The 24,274-nt window shown below is 35.9% G+C and overlaps 1 protein-coding gene across 4 annotated transcripts in view; it reads left to right on the top strand.

Annotated features, from left to right (window-relative positions):
* Positions 1 to 23,882, top strand: part of ASB5 (ankyrin repeat and SOCS box containing 5) — a 40,296-nt gene extending 16,414 nt beyond the window's left edge. The window contains exons 1-8 of one of the 4 annotated variants that reach the window (XM_058802959.1): positions 7,780 to 7,967; positions 13,340 to 13,407; positions 16,701 to 16,780; positions 17,844 to 17,951; positions 19,293 to 19,443; positions 19,577 to 19,711; positions 21,713 to 21,904; positions 23,276 to 23,882. In XM_058802959.1, coding sequence (XP_058658942.1) covers positions 13,350 to 13,407; positions 16,701 to 16,780; positions 17,844 to 17,951; positions 19,293 to 19,443; positions 19,577 to 19,711; positions 21,713 to 21,904; positions 23,276 to 23,403 — 852 coding nt within the window. In that variant the 5' untranslated portion in view covers positions 7,780 to 7,967; positions 13,340 to 13,349 and the 3' untranslated portion in view covers positions 23,404 to 23,882. Of the gene's footprint in view, positions 1 to 7,738; positions 7,968 to 13,339; positions 13,408 to 16,700; positions 16,781 to 17,843; positions 17,952 to 19,292; positions 19,444 to 19,576; positions 19,712 to 21,712; positions 21,905 to 23,275 lie in introns of those variants that run through there. The other 3 variants (XM_058802960.1, XM_058802958.1, XM_058802957.1) reach the window with 3 other exon arrangements.
* The last annotated feature ends 392 nt before the right edge of the window (positions 23,883 to 24,274 follow it).

The following is a 24,274-nucleotide window of genomic DNA, read 5'->3' as shown; positions in this document are numbered from 1 at the left end:
CAGTGTTATTGGTACCATAAAAATTAAATGAAAAAGGGATACATTCTATTATAAAGGTGCCATTTGCTGAGTTATTTTTAACTCTGGCACTAATTTTGTAAACACTTACTCATATACACTTGCTCCATTGACTTGAAAGGGACTGATTAGTTGTTTGGAGCCAAGTGCTTTCCAATTGGGCACTAGAGCTGTGTTAGAAATAGCTTGTGGTGCCTAGTGTTTCTTTATTTATTGTGTTGAAGTGAACATTTACATATTCATTGCATTTGAAATTTTGCAAAAGTCAATATTTTATTGATTTCTTTCTTAATGGGTAAAGACATAACAAGTGTATATGTTTGCTCCATTTTAAAATCCTGTGCCCTACAAACTGATGCACAAGAATAAACTAACCTGAAAATTAACTTTGGGTATATTTAGCTCCTTAGCAGACTATGTGTAATGACAGTGACCTGCACATTAACATTTCTTCTTTCATGTTATTTCCAGATCTGTGAAGAGTTAATAAATCAGCCTTTTGTACAGCTGTTGCTGGATGAACACTGGAGGGTCAAAAGCAGCTTTTAGACTCTTCCTACTATAGCAACTAACAAGTCATATCGTGAAAGTGCTCTGTGTATAGGAGCACTGGGTTAGAGCTTCAGATGAGTTTTATAGTATAGTTGCTTTAGGATGTGGTAGTAGTGCTGTGGTATGAAGTGATTTCAAAGTTTGTGGATCAAATCTAAAGAATTAATAAATTATCAGATGTTTTGGGTCTGTAAGATATAAATTCTGCAAAAAAATACTGGTAAGATCTTGGTTTGTATGAAAGAGCCTATACTTTCTTACTCAAGATAACCTTACAGAAGGAGGCATAGTTCCCACTCATAAACATTTTTATAAGGCAGAAGGTGTCTATTTTATCAAAAGTAAACCTGATACTCAGTAATTGTCTAAATTATCTACAAGCAGAAAGTGATAGAGAGGAACCTTCTTACAAAAAAATTTGCAGAGGTTAACATAGCATAAACAGCAAAGAGTCATGTACATATACAGATATCTGGGGTCTGATAGACAAGCTAAGTTGTTCTGAGAATGTAAAATGATTTGTCTTAAATATCGTATTTTTTAATTATGTCACCTGTCTTCACAAAAATTTGTATAAAATTTCACTTTATCCATAAGTGTGTGCGTTAAAGTTACTTGAAAGCAGAAATTATGTTTCTGGTATGCTTCTCAAAATACATTCTGATTTTGCAGAAAAGGAGAGGTGAATATGGCCTGGTTTCTTGTAAGGTTAAGAAAGGCTACTCTTGAGTGACTGTAGCAAATTCTAAGCTACCCAGCTTTGCTGTATGTGTCTTGATCAGGCATGGTAGGAAAGCTCAGTACACTGGTTAGGCTAAATTAAGCCATCCACGGGATTGTGGTAGTTCAGTCTACTGAGTCTCCATCTTCTCACAGAGACTGGTAAATACTATGAAGTTTTCTGTTTCCTTTTTTCTTGTACACTGAGAACTACTTGGGTAGTCCCAAGAATATGGTCCTTAAAGTACAGCTCATAAATGGACAATAATGTTGTGTTTCAGTGTTAGAGATCTACTGTTTGTATGGCTTGTAGTGAATGATTAGAGCAAAGTTTTCATATTTATTTTATCCTAACAAGTTGCAATTGATAATGCCACTCAGCAACAGTTGTTAGGTAGGGAAGATAGGCATGAGGCATTTTCTCAACTTGCATTCCACAGAGATCACAGTTCTATTAATAAAAGCCATACAAGACCTCTCTTAGCTTCCTGGATACAATGGAGATTCATTTAGCAATGATAGGAATATTGTATGGCATACCTATTCACCATACCACTTGGTGTAAGGCACCACATTTAGCATTTGTTTTTCATTTGCAGCACGTAAGCTAATGGTGTAAAAATGCTTAAGATAGTGTGAATATTCTTTTTTGAAATTTTAGAAGGGTTTTTTTTTTGATGGAGCTCATCACTTTCTCTTGTATGCTAAATAACTTTGCCTAGTATGACAAATGACTGCCAAAGAAGAGTCATACTGCAGAATAACACCAAAAAGGCACCTTCTTTGAAGGAAGGAAATGACACCACATATTAGACAAATACCAGAACATTCTTCCTTGAAGAACATATTCTATCTTAAAGAGGTTTTGCTCAGAGTTATATGATGCAACTAAATTGACATGGCCTTAGCCCTGACTTATTTGCAGCAACAAAGAGCAAGAACATCTGTTGGCAAGCATGTTACTTTTAATTCAAATTTTTCATTTTTTACATCCCTCATCTGAAAGAAAATTTCTGAGGCCACAGAAAAATCTAGTGAATATGTATGCTGGAGCCTGTTTGCATGCTTGCCTCTTGAAAAGAAACTGGTATAGCCTGTCATGTGGATTTGTTTGTGGGGTTTGCTTTTTACTCTTCTGTAAATGTGAGGACCTCCTTGAGGTCCCCCAGCTGCATTTTTTGGTTGGTTTCATTCAGGTGTGCCTCCTTGAAATGTATTTTTTTTCTGAATGTGGACCTTAACTTTTCACCAGCCTAGGTCCCATTGGCTTGCTTGGAGTGTACACTCTAAACTCACATGGAAATGCCCTTCATCAATAGATTTCTCTATTTTTCTGTGTGAAATGAAGAGTAAGCTTATGAAATAATAAAAGCACAAAGTGAACATTATGAACTCTGATGTATCTTAAAACCTGGGGGTTTAAAGGTGCATAGCAATAAGACTGAAAGGCAATCCTGGATCAATCTGTCTGTGAGGCTTTAAAGAGAACTGGTATTAAAGAAGATATGCAGAAAACTGCAGTATTGGCTTGGGGCAAGCTCAGCTGTACCATCTGCCCTGGTCTTTCTTGCATTGGTGGGGCATAAGGCAACAGGGGAAGACCAAAATAGCAGAGCTCCCTGAAGGTGATGTTCCTTCCTTCAGCCACTGGATTTTTATGGGCAGGGTATTGCTATTCACATTGCTCTCTTGTAGGGAATGTTCTCAAACACTTGCAATGCAGGCAAACTGAGTGAACTTTTGCCAGTTAGAGGATGATGGCTTGGGGGGAATTGCACAGCATGCCTGAGTACTGAGCTCTGCTCAGGACTGCAGCAATCCTGGCTGGCCATAAATCCTTTGTGGCATGCTGCATCTGTTGCACCCGTGGATGTTACTCTCTGTGCCATGTCTGGAGCCTTCCTGGCAATAGATATGCTCTCTCTCTTTATGGCTGTTCTTTCACTGTTATTGACTCACGATTCTCTCTGGGGTGTCCTTTACCACTCCTATGCTGACTACAGGTTTCATGCCTGTGTCTGTCTTGCTGTCAATATCTGGAGCTCAGGCCTGCTTGGTAACTGATTTGCTTAGGTTCTGCCCCATGATTTCTGTAATTTAGTTTAGTTTACATATTAGCAATTTTTCTATGTTACTACATGAAAAGTCTGACAGGTACACATTGCAAACAAGCCAAAAAATATAATAAATGTGTCACTGTTCTGTATTGGACTTCTGGGAGACCTGAGACAAAGCCTTTATCGTATCAGAAGTTTAAATATTTTTTCAACCTTTAGTTATGATTCCAGCATCCAAGAACATAAGGTGTAACAACTGTAGAAAGCTCAGGAGAAGAGGTAGGGAAATTATTGGCTAGACAGCCAATCATCATCATCATAATCTTCTTCTACTACTACTACTACTGATTTGGATTTCCAGCTAAGAGTCAGTGATGAAATTGTATTAAGAGTATGTAATAGATTTTTTTTAGAGCTTATAATGGTGTAAAGAAATGTCATTTTATGCTTAAGTAATTAATGACCATTAAAGCATTCTCTACCTATCTGCTGGTGTTTGTTAAGAGGACTGGTTGGTGACCTGGATAATGCCTAAGCTTCTTGTTGCCTGCTAATGACTTTATATCACCATCATACTTGCCATGAAGAATGGCTTGATGCAAGAATCTATTTAACAAACAAATAAAAAGTTGTTCAGGCCTTTCCCTGTTCCCCTCCTAGAGCTTTATCCCTGTACTTTCATGGTGCATTTATGTTCCTTGGCATTGAGTTGGCACTGTAAAATGTAACACTGGCACTACTGTGGCCTTGTAGGATGCTGTTTTTGTCAGAAACCACAGTTCCTCAATCTTTCCTAAAATTTGCTTCATCCTGGCATCTCCTACAGGGAGCAATGTTCAAGATTTCTTCTGGTTTGTTTTTGGCAATGTCAAATAGCAGGCCACTGCTGAGGTACTGGCACTGAGCCACAGGGAGCCTGTTTGTCATTTCAGCTTCTTGGTTGCAGGGTGTGGATCACATGAGCAGGAAGAATCAGTTTCTAGTCCTGTTCCAGAACTTAGTGTGGCACGTTCCATGCAGTCACTGTGACCCCATAGTAATCCTGGTCACGAAAACAGAGTAACCTGAAAGCACAGAACAGTTTGGGAAGCAAAGTGGGTCATCAGTTTGCTGTTTTGAGATGGTTGCACACAAAATACTGATCTGTGACATTTGAAAACGGTGCAATTTTGTGCAATTTTTCCTAAGATAAATTACTGTTATACGAGTTTGGACGGTATTGCATTGGACTGCATCATATTTTGAAAAGTCAAGGGGGTTTGTGGTATTGTTGGTTTTATCAACACATTTTTTGTGTGTTACCACAATTGCACCTCTGTTGCCTTAAAAATAGTCTTGAAAATAGAATGAGTTTCCTGCTGAAAGGGAGGAACAAAAATTTACTTCTATTTTCATTCCCACCTGTTAAGAACTGTTACCCCTTTAAACTCAGAGCTATGTGCTGACATGGAAATGTTCAAACTTTACTCATATTTCCTTTTATAAAAATCTGGAATAAAAAGATTTTGAGAGTTTCCTTCAACACTTCTTCCTCTGCGTTATAAATTTGAACAGAACTAATTATTAATGAAATTTAACATAGTGCTTTATTTAAAGCTTGTATGCTAATTTAGGCCAGAATTCCAAACCTATCAGTAAAGTTCTCTGGTTTCCTTACTGTCAGACTGTAGCATCTGTCCCTTCCCCTGGCTGCTTTTTTGAAGGTAACTGCATTGCTTCCATGAGTAACTGTAATCTAAATGCTGTGCCTAACTGCTTCTTTGCCAAGTCAGGAAAAATAATGGTCAGCTGTGTTTTTTACATGCTTGGACATCTCCTTAGACTTGTGTTAAAGGTTTTCTGGCAGATTTTGGAAGTGTTTGAATGTCTTCTACAGAGAAAAATCTGAAGAACATAATATCAGGACTAAGCCTAAGTGGTTTTGTAGTTTTGAATGTTAATAGTTTTATCACCTAATGAAGTTGAAAGATACTGATTTTTATTTTGTAGCTGATGTAGTCCAGGGCATAAATGAGAACGAACACGTAGCAAATCCGTGTCAGAGGTGGAACTGAAGTAGCACAGTCTTCAGCCTTACTCCATGGTTTTAGCCATGTTTATTCCCTCATCTCAACTATATTTTTAAAATAATTTTGGATTATTTTTGATGCCATTTTAGCTTTTTCTTTTTTATTTTTGTATTTATGAACTGTTTTAATAAGACTTTTAAATGTTTTTTGCCTGGAGGTTGAATGGTTGGGCCTAGCAGAATTTAGTGAAAAGTTCCTTCTGCAGTCCTGAACTGGATAAGCTTTGCCTTTTTTAAAGCACAAAAATGCATATTGTTTTATTGTTCTCTAGAGTATTCAAATTAACTCTATGATTGGCAAGCATCTATGGAATATCTTTGTGTAATGGAGATACTTTTCCTACAAGCCATGCTTTGGAGGTGGAGGGTTTTGGGGGTGCTCTAACTGCATGGGGAGCTCCTTGTTTCCTGGCAGTTGTCTGCACAGGAGGGCAGGTGATGCTGGCTCCTGTGGGGCTCTGCCTCGTTGAAGCCATGGCAGCTGCCTCTGTACCTGCTGCTTTCCTGGCTCCTGCCAGCCACACCTCCCCGACAAGTAAGAGAGAACAGAGGCTGGAATCAGTGTGGGAAGCATTTGTATGAAGTGCTTCCAGGTTTGTACCACTCCTGTAGAAAGATGCAGATTCATTCTCAGCTGACAACCTCACCCACAAAACTCCTACAAAAAAATGTAGATTTTTTTCTTGCCAGACCACTGTCAATTCCTGATCTGCAGTCCCAGATGCTTTGCTTGATCCTGGTCCTCACCACATTCTCCTGAGAGTCCTGGAATTCCATTCCAAATGGAAATTTAAAACTGAGATGAGCCTCAGAGCCATGACAAATACAAAAACTGTCAGTTTATTTCTCACAGGAGAATAATGCTGGTATCTTCCCGCACAGGCACATGTTACATGTCCCTAGTATGCTCTCCTGTTAATTGCCCTTCCAATACTTATTTACTTGGAAGAAAGCATAATTCTAGTATTTAAGTGATATATTTATAATGTCCTGTTTATAATGAGACATTTTGTGAAAGCTCTGTTTCAGATTTACATGCAGAGATTTGATATGTTGAAGTGTTTATTTCAGTCTGGGAGATATTCTGGTTTGTTCAGCTAGATAAAACCCGAGGAAAACAGTTGTCTGAAGGCAGCCCAATGTCTGTGAGAGTGCTGTTTTGTTCTGTCTTGTGAGAAGAGCAGTAGCCCACCTGCTTCTGTTCTGTAAAGGGTGTAGCACTGTTCCAAGTGAGACAGTTCTCATGTGCTGCAATTTCAAGGTGAAATTTGCAGCTGCTCCTTCTTCTTCCCCTCGCCCTATCTACCTATAATCTTGCCTCTGATTTTCTCCTAAAGAAAACCAAGAGGGATGTAGAAAATTTCGTTAAATATCTGAACATTATTTCAGAATTTTAGGGATTAAGTTTTGTAAGGTACCTGAAAAAATAGTATTAGTGAAACTCAGTAATGTTGAGTTGCTTGTTAAAAATTTACAAGTGGCTACTTTATATATCTGTAGAGGAGAATAATGAGGAAATACTACAAGGAAATGCTGGGGAGGTAAAGGCGACATTTTAACATATTTTTATTAGAGAGAAATCACTGTCTTTTACTCTGATGCAATTTTATCCTGGATTGCTTCTCTTTGCAGATTTCTGTTGTATAGTATCAGCCTGATACATAGTAATGAACAAAAAATTCTAGCACTTTTTGGTTGGTTTTGTTGCTGTTTCTAAAAAATATTGATCTGTGCTTCTTCTGGGAAGACTACAGCCTTACTTTCACAATGGGATCAGACTTTCAAAATAATTTTTTTTAAATCGAAACATGCCTTTATTCAGGATTTAGTTTCATTGACATTTGTAGGATAACTTGCCCCCTATTTAAAAAAAAAACAAAACCAAGAAACAAACCACAGAAAATCAGGAGTGTTTCAAAATTTCATGGATTCTCCGGAATTCTAAAATCACTCTTTACTGCACATTACATATCAGTAAAACCTGATGCAGTAATAATTGTTGTTACTATTATTAAAAGATAAAATAATTTTGGGTTTCTGTTTTAGGCTGCTTGGTATTCAAGCAGCAAAACATTTGAATACTTATGCTTTAGGAATCTGTTTCTTTTTTGTGTTAAATGATTAAAAAATTAACACCTTTCCATTTAAATCATGTAAATAGTTAAGACTCATGCTGTAGCTAAGCTGATTCTTTCTCTGTTTTAAAAATAGAAAATGCTGGAGCAGTCCTTCCCTTCCCCCACTCTGTAGTCACTAGTCCAAGCTAGTAAATGTTACTGAATGGATTTCAGTGTTGTGGCCATTCTACAGTAAGTACAGCAAGATCCTTTGTGAGAAAGCGAAAGGAGGAAAAAAGGTGCTAGAGATCATTAGTGGATGTTCGTCAGAGCAGAGCACCTGCACCAATGACAGACAGGCTTTCCTCGAGAAACAGATCATGACAACAAACACTGCTGTGCAGAGGAGCCAGAATCTCCCCAAAAGACGCCTAGAAAGTGTAGGGGAGTGCCCTGCAAAACGGAAAGCTGGCTGGGGCATTCTGACCAGCCAAGGTTAGTACAGCAGCCATTTCACAAACCGGTACTGAAATATGCTAAGCTGACCCAATTGATGATGGTCTAGCTATAAAACTGATTTTTGGTTTTTTAGGTTTTTTTTTCTAGCTGTAATGTAAATGCATGCTTTTGTTAGTGGGACTTTATTGTCTTGCATGGGTTAACACGAGGGTACTGAGGCTATTTTCGTTCTTTCTGCTCTCTTATCAGCTGATCTAAAATACCATTTCTTGTTTATCTGCCCTATTTGTTTTATGCAAGTGTTTAAGGCTTGACTTACCCTGACTTTTGGTGTCCTGTCACAAGGTAACTGGATACTAAAGGTTAATTGTTTACTATAGGGAACCAGGGAATGAAAGGAGGGGGAGGAGTAAACTTTACATATAACTTTATGTGTAAGGAGTCTAAAGATATCTGAAATAGAAGGCGATAGAGGAACACAGGTGACTGAATTATTGTCCTGTACTAAGATACTAAGGACAAAATATAATTGTAAGGCTTTCCATAGAGAAGTACTTAGGAGGTTTTTAAGTTGCTGAACACTGACATTTTCAACAATGAGGAATAAACTCTGTTAGAAGTGTTTAGGACTCCTATTGCCTGTGCCATATTTTCCTCTAATTTTTTTTCCATAGTCCAAGTGTGTAAAAGGGAGCTTTGAATAATTGCAAGAGTGTTAAGAGGAATTTTTTTGAAAGAGTGATCATAATTCCATGATTTAATATTGATGATATCGTAAGGTTTAGAGTGAAACAAAATAAGAAATGAAGGAAGTCAACCTTGAAATTCATGATCATATGATATAAAATAAAAAGATGGAAATGTTAAAATAGTCAATGAAAGTAGTAGACAGGAGTGAGTTCATATGTTTTACATAAAGGAACTGTGAATTTACCATGTAAAATATGGTTTAGCTATATGTTAGCTAGATTCTTAAAATATATTCTTATTCTTAAAATAGCTTTGATGATTTCTAGTATTGACAGTTTTAGAATGAAGCAATATTCAAGAATTTAAGCATGTTTCCTTATCTTCCAAGTAACCATTTGAATGAAATGATACTGTATGATTGCATTTATTCATCAGTTTTAATATGCAGAGCACCTTTTGCCCTCATGTTTTTCACTGTTTGGGCTAAGATTTCCTGACCTAAAGAAACTTTTATTTATCGTCATTTTAGCTCGTTAGGTCAGTATTTTCGAAAAAAACTTGGACAATATCCCTCAGCTGAAAAGAAATTTCACAAGAGTTTATCAGTGTTAGTACTAGCCACTCCATTGTATGGTTGAAGGTTAGGCTCTCTTGATACTCTTACAAAGAAATAGCCACAATTAATCTAGTTTTGAAATTCTCAGAATCTAAGTAAAATATGGGAACTAAAATTTTCTGTAGAATCCATCTTAACAGGGTCTAGCTACTTAGAGCCTCTTTTTAATTGCCATGCTGGGAATATACATTTCTTGATAGGCATCCTGAAGTACTGAGAGACCTCTGTTGCATTTAAAGCTTCTGATTGTTGCAGTGCACTTGAATAGCAAATATATCTTTTATAAACTCTGAAGGATGCTTTTTTTCCTTCCTGTCTATTTCATCCATGCGGGTATCCAAACCTGACTTGGCTCTACAGGCACCCTTGCAGAGCAAAGGGAGAGAAAGTCATACTGCAATGCAGTCTGTAATTAAATAAGCAGATTGGAAAATGGACTGCAAGTGATGCAGAGGGTGGAATATATCATAAGATTGGATAGAAGGGTGAAAGGATAGAGTCAAAATGGGAAAAGGCCTTCAGCCTGCTGGCTTGAGGGGCTACAACTCCAGAATCTCATGGATGTGACAAAAATTACACACGGCACAGATTTGCTGCACAAATGCTTTCTGTTTATAAGGTTTAGGATTAGGCCCTAGGCTGCATTCACACTCAGGCAGGCTGGGAAAATGCAGAGAATTCTCAGCAGTTTGGGGAAAATTGTTTGTACTCTCGATTAAGACTGAGACTGTGTTTGAGGAGCAAAATTATTCCAGACTTTAATCTTCAGAGTCTGAACTCAGCTCAGAATGTCCATAGGCCTTTTCTGTCACCTTCTAGTTGGGAAGGGGACTGAAAAACCTTTACTTTGTTTTTGTGACTTGTCCAAGGAAATAATAACAGCCAAAGAATATTACCAGCTGCTCCTCCTACTCAAGTCATATCTGATGAGGATCTAATAGATTACTGAATTTGGAGATTTATGTGATTTTACATCTTGGCATTCTAGCTAGGGCATACAGACTTTGCAAGCTACTTTAGGTTAGAAAAACATCCAGACAGTTGTTGATGCTTCAAGAAGATGGAAACACAACCTGTGCATGAGCAATGGATGTGGAGCTGTGGCTGTGCTTTCATGTGACACGAGAAGGGGCCTGACACACTCCTTCCCACACATGCAAGGCTGAGGACAGCCAGCAGTGACTGCTGCTGCTCCCACCATTACCATTGCCATCATCTTCACATGGCTTAATGTTAATTCTGTTGGGAACCAAGCAAGCTGTGTTTGGAAATTGCTGTTGTGTCATTCTAGGCTTTTTTGTAGAGTTCAGTGGCTTGTGTTTCTGTGGGAAAAGTATGGAAAAGTGCAATGCCAAACACTCAAAATGTTACCTGTGCCACCCTGATTTGACCATTCAGTGCATTATAGCCCAGTACTTGACAGCCCAGTCACATGATGTACTCTTCCTCAAAGCCCCAGCCTCCTTAGCTGTGCTCCTTCTCCAACATGAATGATGTTCTGAAAATGCATTAGTTTTATACCCAGAAAAAACATGCCCTATGTTCTGCTGTTTGATGCAAAGGTGAGAATCATGCGGTGAATGGTAGGGAGAAAGGGTTAGTGTTTTAATGTCCTTAAAAGTAAATTCCATTCTTGTCTTTGGAACCTATGTGTTTTAAGACCAGTCACCTAATGTAAAAGCTTTTTGGCTGATCATGGTTATTATTATCTAAAACTGAAATTTCAGATGCTCAGAGCTCTCATAACCATAATTAAACTGTGCTTTTAGTGTGCACTCTAATGTTTAAGAACTCAAAAAAAAAAGCTGTTAGAATGGTTTTATAATTCAAGCATCAAAACTCTGTCTTTTAGTTCTTTAGTTATAAAATAGTATGAATGGATGATCTGAAATAGCTTCAGCAGAGGAGTTAAAGTATTCTTTTATCATTGGGACAATACCATGAAAAAGGCAGTAGAAAATCAATAACGTTACCGTGAGTTTGTGGTTTGGATGACATATCTTAAAGAGATCCTGCTAGACATGGAGATAAAAAAAATTTTGAATACCAACTCATTCACTGAATGCAACACTGGAATGGCAAAACTAATGTGTCATGTGGTGCAGGTGCTGTTAGACAGATGACTGTGTGGGAAAGCTTTGTATGGCTTTTAGGAGTAGGCAATTGCTAGCATTTACCTTTGGAATGAAGCCCCCAGTTTGTAGATTTAAAGTCTACATTATGGTAAACAATAGAAAGTTTATCATAATGTTGTATACTGGTTTGAATTAATCAAGTTTTCATTGTTTTTATACATATATGCAAATATATATATATGTACACTGTTATATAGTTATATTGTTAGAGAATTTTCATATTACTTGAAACATTGAAATGACATATGTAAATACCACTTTAATGACATCTTCTCTTTCATACATATTTTAATGCTCTCTAGCCTAAATTCTAATTCTCTTGGAGTTCTTCATTGTTGACTGTTTAAACTTCATTTATTAAAAAAAAAGTGCCTTTTGTTTTTCTGGTCATATCTAATCATGATAGTTAAGCATCATAGATATATTTCTTAAAGTTTAAATCCTTCACTGAAGATTTTTTAAAATAGTTTTCACCATAAAATATCACTTGAGTAGTTGACATGCTTCTTTATCCTACAAGGGATTTAGACAAATGAGTAATTTTATAGTCCCACAATAAAAATCTTTTCTAACCTAATTAGATATATAAAATGTCAGACACTTTGAACAACTGGGGTGAAGTGATTCTGTTGATCTTGGGACTCTGACGTGCCAGGTTTTTCTCTTTAGTTATTGATCCTGTATGTTGCTTCAGTTGCCAGAAGCTGAAGCACTCAGAATGCATCTTAAAAACTAAAAGGTAACAGTGCTTGTGTAAATACATAGCTTTTGTTGGTTTTGCAGAAATAAATATTAGCTGCAATGCTTTCCAAATACTCTGTGTTTTTCATCTCCCTGTAATGAGCTGTGTCAGGCTTCTATTTTCAGTTCTTCTTTGATGATAGTGCTTCTTCTGATGACTGGGACTCCATCTGTTTAGCCATAGACCAGTAATTTTTTTAAGTGCTGAGCCCTGGTATAAATACTCTCCCAAAAAGAACTTATTCATTACAGTTCTCCTTTTGAAAATCTAACCTTTAATTTACTTTTTATACTGAGTTGGGGGTTGTTGTTTTGTTCGGTTTTTGGTTGGTTTTTTTAGAGACTTCACAAATTTTTAGAAATTAATACAAAAGGAATTATATGACTGGAGGTAAAGACTGTTGTGAAAATATTTTTACTTAGTATTTTACTACTATAATTATAATTTCAGGAATGACTTATAGATAATTGCAGGTAAAGGATGTAAAGGAGTGAAGTCTGTAGGGAAATGTGAGGAAAAGAACATTAATGACTTAGAAATGAATCAAAGTCAAGAACTGCAAACCCCCTATTTTTGGATGTTTTCACTGCTGAGAATAGCTATCAATGCCCCAGTTCAAAAACCAAAGAATATTTTAGAACATAATTGAAGGAATAGCGAACTACTAAAAGAAAAACACAGTTCAGGTACAGCTCAAACAGCATTTGAAACATGTTCAGGATATCTTTGCTTTTCTTTCTAGATGTATTATGAGTAAGTAGTAAAATAACATAGGGACATTTGGCAGTGCTTCCCTTAAAACCTATGTACTGTTACTGATTTTTGAGGACACAAAACTATGTCTTTGCACGAGGTTAAAATAGAAGGAGTTTTTCCTGCAGTTTATTCATGTCAAGGTTTTCTTGATTTCACTGTGAGTTTCTCTTGTGCTGAAATTCTGGTTAATCTGTCTTGGAAAGCCAATGCAGATACTGGCACTTTGAGAAGCTGATATGTTAAAGAAAGAAATGTAAAAAAGTGACAAAAAAGGGCAGCAGTCCTTTGCCATAAGAAACTGACAGCTTGTACGCGCTCACATATTCAAAGCTGTGTTTACTGAAGGCTGGAAGTTCGTATTACAGGGAGCTGCTGATCTTCCAAACATAGCCAGGGTGTTTTAGGAACAGGTCCAACTAGCAAGAGCAGGCTTTTTTTATTATTATTTTAATTTTTTTTTATTTTCCAGATTGAAAGAAATGAGTAGGATTTATAATTGCAATTGGCTGGAAGTGCCATGGGGAGATGGAGATTTAGGTATTGTATAATAATTTGCAATTTTTTTTAACTTCACCTGTTAATGCAGTGAATCTATTTCTTCTTTCTTGTTAATGCTTACAAAGCATTGATGCTTTGTAATAGTTTGCCTTTGTGGTAAACTATACATCAGAGAACTTGAAACTAATGTGGCTTCTGTATATAGTTAGAGATACTTTGTATTCAGCATTGTCAGGGGCCATAGGGAATTAATGCATTATCAATTTTGGAGTAGACTATTTTTGCTTTTATTGCTATTACAAACACAATGAATGAAAGTGTTTATGTTTCTGCTAATGACTTCTAAGTGAGAGACACTGTAATTTATAGATTAGCAGAAGGCAGTAATCTAGGCAAAGGGTTCAAGAACACCTTTGATGTTTATTTATGGTAAATATTTATGTTGAACATATTCTTGTCCCTGTGGTATTTAATGATGAATTACTATGTATATCAACAAGTCATTTGGAATGTGAATTTTATTTTTCCAGACTTGGTTGGCACAAAATTGTTCTGCAACTTTTTGCTTTTAGATTTTATTTGTAGTAGAGATGATACAAGCATTTTGCTTGTATCCATCATTTTATGGATTTATCAGAAACAGCTGGCTGCTGAATATCTCTGCCTGAAAATAGGGATATAAGGTGGGTCTAGGTGCAAACCAGAGCTTATAACAGGATCTGGCATAATTTGATTATCAAATGTCATTGGAGTAATTAAGAGGCATTCTTCTGATCAATCCAAGATGGAAGGAGGTGAAGGAAATGAAAGCAGATAACTGTTGCTTTCAGATCCTACCTGCATCTTTGTTGTGTTTATACATGGCTAAAAGAATGTCTGAAATGTAAGTGTATTGAATGAGCATAAAAGCCTCATAACTCTCATGATTTTATAAGATGTTTTTCCATAGAATCAGTTCTTTTTTTTTCTTTCCATTGAGTAGGATAAACTGAGAAAGAGATGTTCTCATCTATAGAGACAGAAGGCCAAAATTACCAAAAGCAACCTCTAAATACAGATTTAAATTTGAGGAATTTTTTGCAGCAGCCAGCAGGATAACTTAATGGATCTAATTTATTTGAATTAGAACAACTTGAATGCTCATTCAGATACTACTGCAGAAGAAGAAAAACACTGATCGAAATACTCATAGTGATTACACACATCCAAACCACAGTACAATAAATCTATCTAAGCTTGTTGGTATGACAAAGAAAATATTGATGATTTGTCAAAATTGGTCACTTGAAGGTTTCTGAGCTCAAGGGTTTTTTAATGTATAATAGCCCTTAAAATCCCAATCACTTTGTGTGTGGGGGGTTAAGTTGGTTTCTTTTTGGTGGTGGGTTTTTTTTGTTTTATTTGTTTGTTTTGTTTTGTGGGTTTAGCTTGTTTTAATCTTTTTCTTTTTTGACTATCAATAAGAATTTCAAAACTTTACATTAAATAAACCTGAAGTAAAAAGTACAGGGAGTAATGTGTGTGCATGTATATGTACATGCACACACAGATGACCAGAGCTTAGTGCAAATAATTCTGACAGAGGATTGGAAACTGGATCTTGCCAATAGTCCATCTACTGCCACAGATGAAAGAGTTCAAGGAGCTTCACACATACAGGATACTCTGACATTATAGAAATTTCACTGCATTTTTAAAATCAGGTTTATAAAACCTTACTGTCATAGTTTTAAGTTTCTGCAATCGGCTCTATGTAGTCTTATGATAATTTAAATAATCATCTGTGCTTTTGTTTTGCCAAGTTTTTGATGTCAGTAGTATTCAGTAGTGCTGAGTCACAAAGTGCACCATGTTCTCCAAGATGCAGTCATACTTCTGTGTAAATTTTAGTCTCATTCACTAACACCAGTAGGAAAATGGAGGTTTTATCTACAATTTCCTATTGAGCACTATTCCATATGATTTAACTAGGCCCTGATTTCTTTTCATGTTGAATAACCTTAAACTTTCTGTCATTCTTGATGTGATTTGAGGGGGTTGTTTATAGTAAACAAAAGTGTACTTTCTGAAACAGGCTAGTGGACAGGAGTCCAATAGGAAACAGAAACAGGGTCTATTTCTGGGGTGTAGTTATCTTAGAGCTTAGGCTGGTGACTGCCAGTGATTGAGCAACAGCCTTTGCATTTCAGACTCATTGCTTTGCCAGTAAATGCAGTGGCTGGCTCTGTAGGCAGTCCCTGCCCATGGCAGAGTCAAACCTGCATGCTTGGAAAAGTCACCTGCCAGTGTTAGCAATTCATCATGCCAGGCAATTCTCTCTGTGTTTCTTCAGGAATTTTGGGCAGCTTGATATAACTCACACAAGTTATTGTATTGGCATTTTACAGTTCTAGTGATTTTGTTCTTAGAGGAACAAATACTGATAATTCATAGTACATTTTGAAGATGTTTTTTTCCTTGCCCAGCCTCTCAAAACTGAATTTTCAAAATTCCTGCCATAAATCGGTTTCAGCTCTGGCTGCAGCCTTGGCTGGCTAGAAGGGACCTGTGAGTGTGCAGTCTTGCAGAGGAAAGGGCAGGTCCTTCAGCAAGAGCTTCAGGATTGCTCTGGAAGCTGGGCTGGGAGTTATGGAGGGTTATGTGTGTGAATGCAGGGTTGTTGTTGGGTTACTATTCTTTTTTACCTTTCTCTTTTGAGGGTGATAAATAAATGAAAATTAAGGCCAAAACTTTACAGTAGACATATCTAATTATTTTTAAGCCTAATAGTTTATGGAATGAGAACTTAGACTTTATATCTTTTTTATACTTTTGTAATTTTTTTACTGTGATTCTCACTGTATTGTTCTCCTTGCACTTGTGTAGCAGCTTCAGATTAATCTGACCATACATAAAGATTCCCACATTGCTTTTCATATAAACCAACTTCTTTGTGACTTCTTCAGGCAGCTTTATGTCTGGTTTAAGTTCAAATAATGCCTATATTCCAGCTACAAAGTTTTATTATGTGTATTAAAAATGAACAATGCAAAAATAGAAGTGGAATATGGTAATTTATTAAATTTATTAAATTTATTGAATAGATGACTGGTATCAATATCTCTATATTTTGTACTGTGGACTGCATAATAATTTATTAGAGATGTGTTACAATTAATAATAGAGCACTATTTTACTGCTTAGAAACTGATGATTTCAGTCTCTAAAGAGGAAAAATTAATTTCATAGGACATTTGACTTCATTCTGTGTATCATATTTTCTGCTTTGGTCTGTGCATTCCAAACCCTTTCTAATTCATATGGCTTATTCAATAAATGTTGTTGTTATATAGGTTCTTGGGCAGATCGCTCACCTCTGCATGAGGCAGCCAGCCAAGGACGTCTTCTTTCTCTTAAGACTTTATTGTCACAGGTGAAGGCTCTGTTTTTACAATTGCTTTCATTTTTAATGTCATTTAATTTCTCAGCATAGATTATTAATGCAGATTTAGTATGCTTTGTTATGCTTTTTTCACTTGAATTTTTCAGAGCAATACATATTTAGGAATTTTTCATATGATAATATTTAAGCTAGTATTTAAAATATTTCCTCTGTATGTTTCAACCCCCATCCACCCCTGCCCCCCCCCCCTCCCCCCAAAAAAATCCCAAACCAAAATTGTGTCTAAATTTATGTCAGTCATCCCCTCTTGCATGGTATAAATCAATATAAAGCAGTTTCACTGCTTTAAGCCTTTGGGTAAATAGAGCAAGTCAGGAAAATACTAGTTAACAGGAAGAATCACTGAAAGATTCTGGGTTTTGCATTGTTGTCATTTAAAAAAATTGCTAATATCAAAGGGAGAGACTGTAAAGGCTAAATTTTAATATTAAAATATTGTCCTATTAGCTATTTTCAATATTAAAAATTTTCAATATTGAAAAATTATACTACACATTTGATGAAAGCAGGTAGACAAAGTTGTTAGTTCTTAAGAATCAAACAACATCTACTGCAAAAAAATTAGAAGGCTTGGTGATTTTACCAATTCAATAAATGTTTTCTTTGCTAAAAATTCATAGCTTTGGATATTTCACCTGTTAAGTCACAGGTTGGAAGAGTCATAGGAGAGTGTAGACTCAGGACTTTGTGGGGTTTTAAAGATTAACAAGAGTGGAGATGCACCACCCTTCCTCTCATCTGTTTCAGGGTTTCACTGCCCCCCAGTTAAATTTTGTTCCACATAGCTACTTGGAATTTGCCATGTTCTGACTTGGGTCTGTTGCCTTTTGCCCTGTCACTGTGCATCTAAGCAGTCTGCATATTTTATGCCTATTTCTGATTAAAAATAAATGTTCACTGAGCATTAATTTATTGCGAGTTGAATTTTAAGCCTATTTAGAGTATTGTAAACTATTCATTTGAACAGTAGTGTGAGGAAATTATTCTTAATAGGTTTTGTATGATCTTTAAATACCATTCACATCTATTTTAGGGGTACAATGTAGACACACTAACAATTGACCAAGTAACTCCACTCCATGAAGCCTGCTTGGGAGACCATGTAGGATGTGCAAGAATCCTCCTTGAAGCAGGAGCAAACGTAAGGCTTTGGTATTGTTTTCTTTTATATGAAGTCCAATTCTAACCTTTGCTTAACTAAGAAGGAGATATTGCTTGATTTTAATGTAACTGGTCTCTACTTACCTTGTTCATCTCATGTAATTACAGCTGCCATCTGAATGCTAGCAAATGAGTGATGGGCAGCCACTGAGGCAGTACTGAGTTGGAGTGAGTCTGTTAGCAGTCTTCATTATGATATTTCACTTCAAAAATATGGAATGCATTCCTCTACTGGGTTCCTCTTGTTTGAGGTGGCTTTCAGGAGGCTTTTCTTTTAATCTTCAGAATGTGTGCTGTCACACTGCACCTCTGTGCTCTTAAAATTCTTTGGTATGAGTAGAAAAAAGCACAGTCTCTTTTCTATGCTCCTGGCATAAATGGTCTTATCTTTTATCCCAAAATGAAAATGGGACTTCATGGAACACTTTCAGTGCAATATCTGCTGACATCAGAGTTCAAGTGCATAGTCTCTGATCTTTGTAATGGAAATATTTACTGTTCTTAAAATTCAGTTTGCAGAATCATGTGGAAAATGTCTGTGTTATTATAGAAAAATAAAAAAGATACATAGATATTTCCAAAGCAAATTTCTCCCTACTTCATCTAGCACAAGGAGTCTAAAGATACAAAACTATAAGAAAAAAAAAATTCTCACCTGGTTATTTTTAGTGTTTGTAATTGTTTTGGTGGGTTTAGGGGGTACATGGAAGAAGATGGGCCAGAGTCCTGGAAGAAGCCTTCTCCTCATACCTGTTTTCCTTCCTTTAGTATTATTAGGCCTCACAAACTTGTCTTCTTTGTCTCCTTTCTTTCTCACACTGGAAATATTCAGTTGAAGAGTGAGGTTGGTATTAAAGCAGTGAGCCTGTGCTATTAGTTTTGTCTCCATGCTGAGAAATATCACTTGAATCCGGAGACTAAAACTACAGAAGAAAATGGCAAATAATCCTCAATTCCTGCCAGAGCTGTGGAGAGAAGATCCCTTTGTCCCATTAGTATGCAAAGTGTAAATTTTCTGTTTCATTGAAACAAGCTCAGTGAAATGACTTTTGAAAATTATTTACTGCCCAGATGTCAATATATGCTCTTTAGTATTCCAGGTGTTTTTATCCAACATACTTTAACAAGAATAACAGTAAACTAATTCCAACTGAGAAGCATGGTAAGAGAAAGACAGTTTCACAGAGACTGGTCAGTTAACTTGTTATTTTAATGAGTACTTTTTTTTTTTTTTTGTATTTTATGCAATTTCTAACTATTTCCTGTTTAAAAATATACCTTTCTTTTAATTCTTTTTGTAAATAGATTTTATATATTCTAGGTAAATGCTACAACAATTGATGGAGTGACACCTTTATTTAATGCCTGTTCGAGAGGCAGTGCAGCATGTGCTGACCTCCTGTTACAGTACGGTGCCAAAGCTCAGTGGGAGTCCTGTCTGCCATCACCAACACATGAAGCAGCCAGCAGAGGTAAGAAATCAGCTCCTCAATAAACATGGAGCAGCTGAGCAATGTCTCAGTAAGAGGGTTAAGAAATGTGTGTGGTTTTGTCCATGAGGCAGCATGCTGAAGTCCAGCAAACTGTCGTGCTTTGTACTGACAGGTCACAGTGAATGTCTGGAGGTACTGATATCCTGGGGTATAGATGTTGACCAAGATCTTCCTCATTTGGGAACACCTCTGTATGTAGCTTGTGTTTCACAGCAGATCCATTGCATTCGAAAGCTTCTTTATGCAGGTATGTCATGATTTAAACAAAATATTACTGGTCTGCAAAATAAGCATATTGTACTCACCTTTCAACTAGCTGTGCTCAGCCAATTGAACAGGAACCCTTGCTTGCAGGGTTCTACTTCAAAGTTTAGGCTGAATAATATTTTCTTATCATTTACTTTTTTTTTTTTTGGTGTCACAGTAAGCTTAAAACAAAAAAAGTAAGCAAAACTAGTAAGAATTGAATGTTCAAAATTTCAACACATAGTGCAGCTTTGTAGATATTAATTTTCTGTCGGAAAAAGAAGGGTAAAAATGAGCTTTGAGAAATTTCATATAGTAATCATTGAGATTTCAGTCAAACTCCTTTAGCAATGAAGTCCTCCTTGCTTTCATTCTTCAGCAAGTTCTGACTGATCTTTGCACAAGGCGTAGAGGCTGAGTTGCAGAGGGAAGGGGTGAGGTAAAAGGCATCTGATCCTAAATTTCACATTATTTTTTTAATCAATGGATTAGAGATGTTGAAGGCTGGCTCTGTTTCAGCACAAGGCCAGGGACACAACTGGCATAGCTGAAAGACAGTTTGGTGCATTTCAGGTATTTACATACAGGGCTTTTACATCCTGCAGAACAAGGAATTAAAATGCATATATGAATAATTCAGTCTTGCTATCATTGCACCAGAATAGTTTTTCTAGTTGATTGCATGCTATATTTAGAACTTAAACAAGCAGTTAAAGTGTTTCTCATTGAGTCCATCTTCTCGGATGATTAATTATTCTATGTCATGATTTTTTATGTTTAAGAACAGCAAAAGTATAATTAGCATACTTTGGGATTCAAATACTACTATACAGAAAAAACAGTAACAGAAGGGCATATTCTGCATTTGTTGGTGCCCTGAAGTAGAAAAGGGTATGTAAATGGAGAATTTAAGTAACTACTTATGTAAATTAAATTTTTTCATGTTTTATCAGTTTGTGACAATGTACTAGAAGTTCAAAAGCAGGTAGACAATGAAATAAGCAAGAGAAGGCAGAAGCATGCTCCAATTGTTAATATAAGAACAGGGAATTATTCAGATTTCAGATCCAATTACTATAGACCTGTGACATTATTATTTTACTCAAATGGACATTTAAAATGCAAAAAGTGTTGAATCAGGGAGTAAAGTTGGTACAGAAGGCAATTATTGGTCTCACAAGGTCAGTAAGAAGTCTGAAGAAGGCTGGGTTTTAGATCAACCAACAGCTTCCATGTGTAAGGGAGATTCTTCCACACTAGCTAGTTTAGTTTAACTCTCGTATGGGTTTTTTTTCTTGAATATGAATGCATTATTGCAAATTAATTTAGTCCATTTTAATTTAAAACATGTTAAAAATTACATATTAATATAAAAGTGTACTAATTAGAACCCATTAGAGATTAGAGAATTATTGGTTTGGGATTTTTTTTCCTATTAGCTTTCTTGACCATGTATCTCACCTTAACTAAAATTAAAAAAACTAATTTATAGATTAATAAATAAAGGTTGGATGGGATGGGAGTTTATTTCAAACCCACTGCCAGCTTCAACATGTGAAAAATTATAAGGTATTCAAGATTCTTTCTTGAGTTGGTGTATTCACAAAAATATACATATAAAACTTCAGTTTAGTGATATTTTTTTAAGACTTAAATAAGGAAAGTATGTTTTTTATGTAGTGCAAATTTTCTTAAATATGAACAAAAAGTGCTTTTTATGATTAGGCAATGGTGATGCTTCTGTTATCTGATTGGTACCTGATGCTTTTTTAGCTGGTTGTACTTGGATAATAAAACCTAGGCTAAAAAACTAAAACCCAAACAAAACACTGATGTGATTAGTTATAGTTCTATGCAATAAAATAATAATAAAGTGGCTAAATGCACTATGGCAATCCAGACCAGTGGTGGTTTTTATTTGCTTTGTAGCCTCATCTTTCTTACTCAATGGCAAATTTAATTAATCTCTTCTTACGTCTCTTTATGTGCATCTGCCCACCAGGTGCCAACGTGCAGAAGGGAAAGCATTTGCAAACCCCACTCCATGCCGCTGCCCAGCATTCTAGTACAGAGATTGTAAACTTACTCCTTGAATTTGGGGCAGACATAAATGCCAAAAATTCAGATTTTGAGAGGCCTGTTGATTTAGCTGCCCCAAGCAGTTTAGTGGAGACACTGCTGCTCTTCCATGAAGGTAAGTTTTAGATGTTTATATTTGAAAACTGCAACTTGTGTTATCAAAATAACCAAACCTACCTAGAAAAACCCCCAATTTAACAGTCAAAAAAACCCATGTTATAGAAGGTAACACTAGGCTGTATGAAATGATTATATGAGCATTCAGGTAATTTCCTTTCTAATTATAAACATACTCAGCAATATTTAGCCTCAGGCCAGAGCCCATTGACCAAGCAGCATCAGAATTCATACAAGCTGAAAAAGTATCGCCGTATATTTATTGGGTGTTTACTTAAGTAGATATTTAAGCTACATTTTTATTGGTTTTTACAGAGCTTTTTGAAAAGAAACAGAGTATTTAAATTTCAGGTTAAAAACATATTTCATTTTGTTCAGCTGTCATAATATTTTAAATATGTATTTTATGTGCATATAAAGCAAATTATTTTGATTATGGGCAATATAAAAAGAGTAAGAATTTTAATTTTCTAAATTTTCTTTACAAAATTTTCAAAACCTGAGAAACAGAAGACTAAAGAGTCTATATTTCCTCAAACCTCTTAAAGGTCTATCTGCCTTGTCAAGAGAGAATATTGCAAAGAGAACTGGACTTGTTTAGACTGAACTATGTATAATGTAAAAATAAGCCACAAGAGAATGCAGCTATTTCAATAACCATGGGCGTCTCTTTAGAGGTGAACTGACAAGTAACACTGATTCATGTTTACCTCCAAAAAAAAACCACCCTGTAGTCTGAATGCTGCTAACAAAACCCCTCGAAAAGCTATATGTTTTCATAAATTTACCAAGACTAGTAATGTTTTTAAAAGTTAGAGCAAAGAAAAATATTACATTGCATGAAACATATCCAGGTTTATTGTCCAGAGAAAACAGCATTTTTAAGGAATGGGGGGCAGAATGATAAAGACATTATGATTAAGTAGTAAGACCATTAAATATGGTCCAGGATCTTGGGGTATTTTTCCTGCTTATTCTTGTTGCAGTGATGCATTGGTATTGCAGCTGGTAGTGCTGTAGCAGGTATGGAACCTGTGCTGTGAATTAAGAAAACCAAAACAACAAGTCTGCAGTTTTTAAAAATTATTGACATCAGATATTTTCTGGGAACTGGTTTTTAATTTAAAAAAATCTGACCTTGTCTTGCTTTCTTTAGTATTTCCCTAACTGTTTATTAAGGTTTAAGCAGCCCCAGTCTTTGTCTTTGAGGGGAGAAAGACAGTGAAGGAAACGGAATGAAGAAAAAGGTCATATTTGCAAAATATGAATTTTTTTTCTTTTTTTAGAAATCTATTATTGTGTGAGGCAGTTGTAAAACAAAGTGCTGGCTTTTATAATTGTACAATTAAACTTCTTTCTTTATTTGCAGCCACACCATCTTCTCTTTGTCAGCTCTGCCGACTATGTATCCGAAATTACATAGGAAGAGCTAGACTGCATCTTGTTCCACAACTCCAGTTGCCAACAATACTTAAGAATTTCTTACAGTATAGATAACATAGTAATTAATTGTTAGAAACTTAAATATAGCAAGTACATTTTTTTTCTGTTTATTGTACATTTTATCTAAAGAACTGCTGGGCGGAAAAAAAAGCCTTTCGCATATTGCTTAGAAAAATGGTATCTTTGACACCTGGTGTTGGAAATGTAATAGCAATTGGGAGCCATTCAGCAACTAGTGCCAAGGTGCTAATCCAGCTGAATTGAATAAGTGTGCTGATACTCTGGGACATGATTGTATAACTTTACCTTAACCCTTTATAGCTTTAGTGCTGTTAACTTCAATTGTGTTTATGTTTTTAAAATCTGTTTCACACACCTCAACCACAAAGAGTTTCTTCATTATTATTTGTTAAGTTTGTCCATTTAGAGTCAATATTTTATGTATTTTCCAATCTCTGTTGTTTGTGTACCTAAAAATACTTGGTCATGGGTGCACTATATGCATTGATAAAAATAAAACAATTAAACATCAATTCTTTTTCTTTTTCTTTTTATAGACAGTTCATTAATCACAGTGAGAAACTTCCTTTACTCTTCCTCACTGCCTGTGCTGTGGATTGTAATTAAACTGATGTTAACATAACTTCAGTTTTTTATAGAATTCTGTTTACTGGTACAATTAGGAACTTACTTCTCAAAATCCTTAATACGGAGATACTTTTGGTATCCTCTTATAAGAAAGAATTTTATGGGCACTTCGGTTATCTTTTCATAACAGTGCTGTATCACAAGAATTTAATGGGCATATTAAATAATTACTTGCCTCAGAGAAAGATATATTTTAATATGTAGTGTCTGTGAGATTTCTGAAGGCATATAGTAGGAGATGTGGATACTGAATCTTCAAGCTCAAATTCAGGAGGTG

This window comes from Ammospiza caudacuta, chromosome 4 (assembly GCF_027887145.1).
Source record: "Ammospiza caudacuta isolate bAmmCau1 chromosome 4, bAmmCau1.pri, whole genome shotgun sequence".
NCBI classification, from domain to species: domain Eukaryota; kingdom Metazoa; phylum Chordata; class Aves; order Passeriformes; family Passerellidae; genus Ammospiza; species Ammospiza caudacuta.
This window is presented reverse-complemented; position numbering and strand designations above follow the sequence as displayed.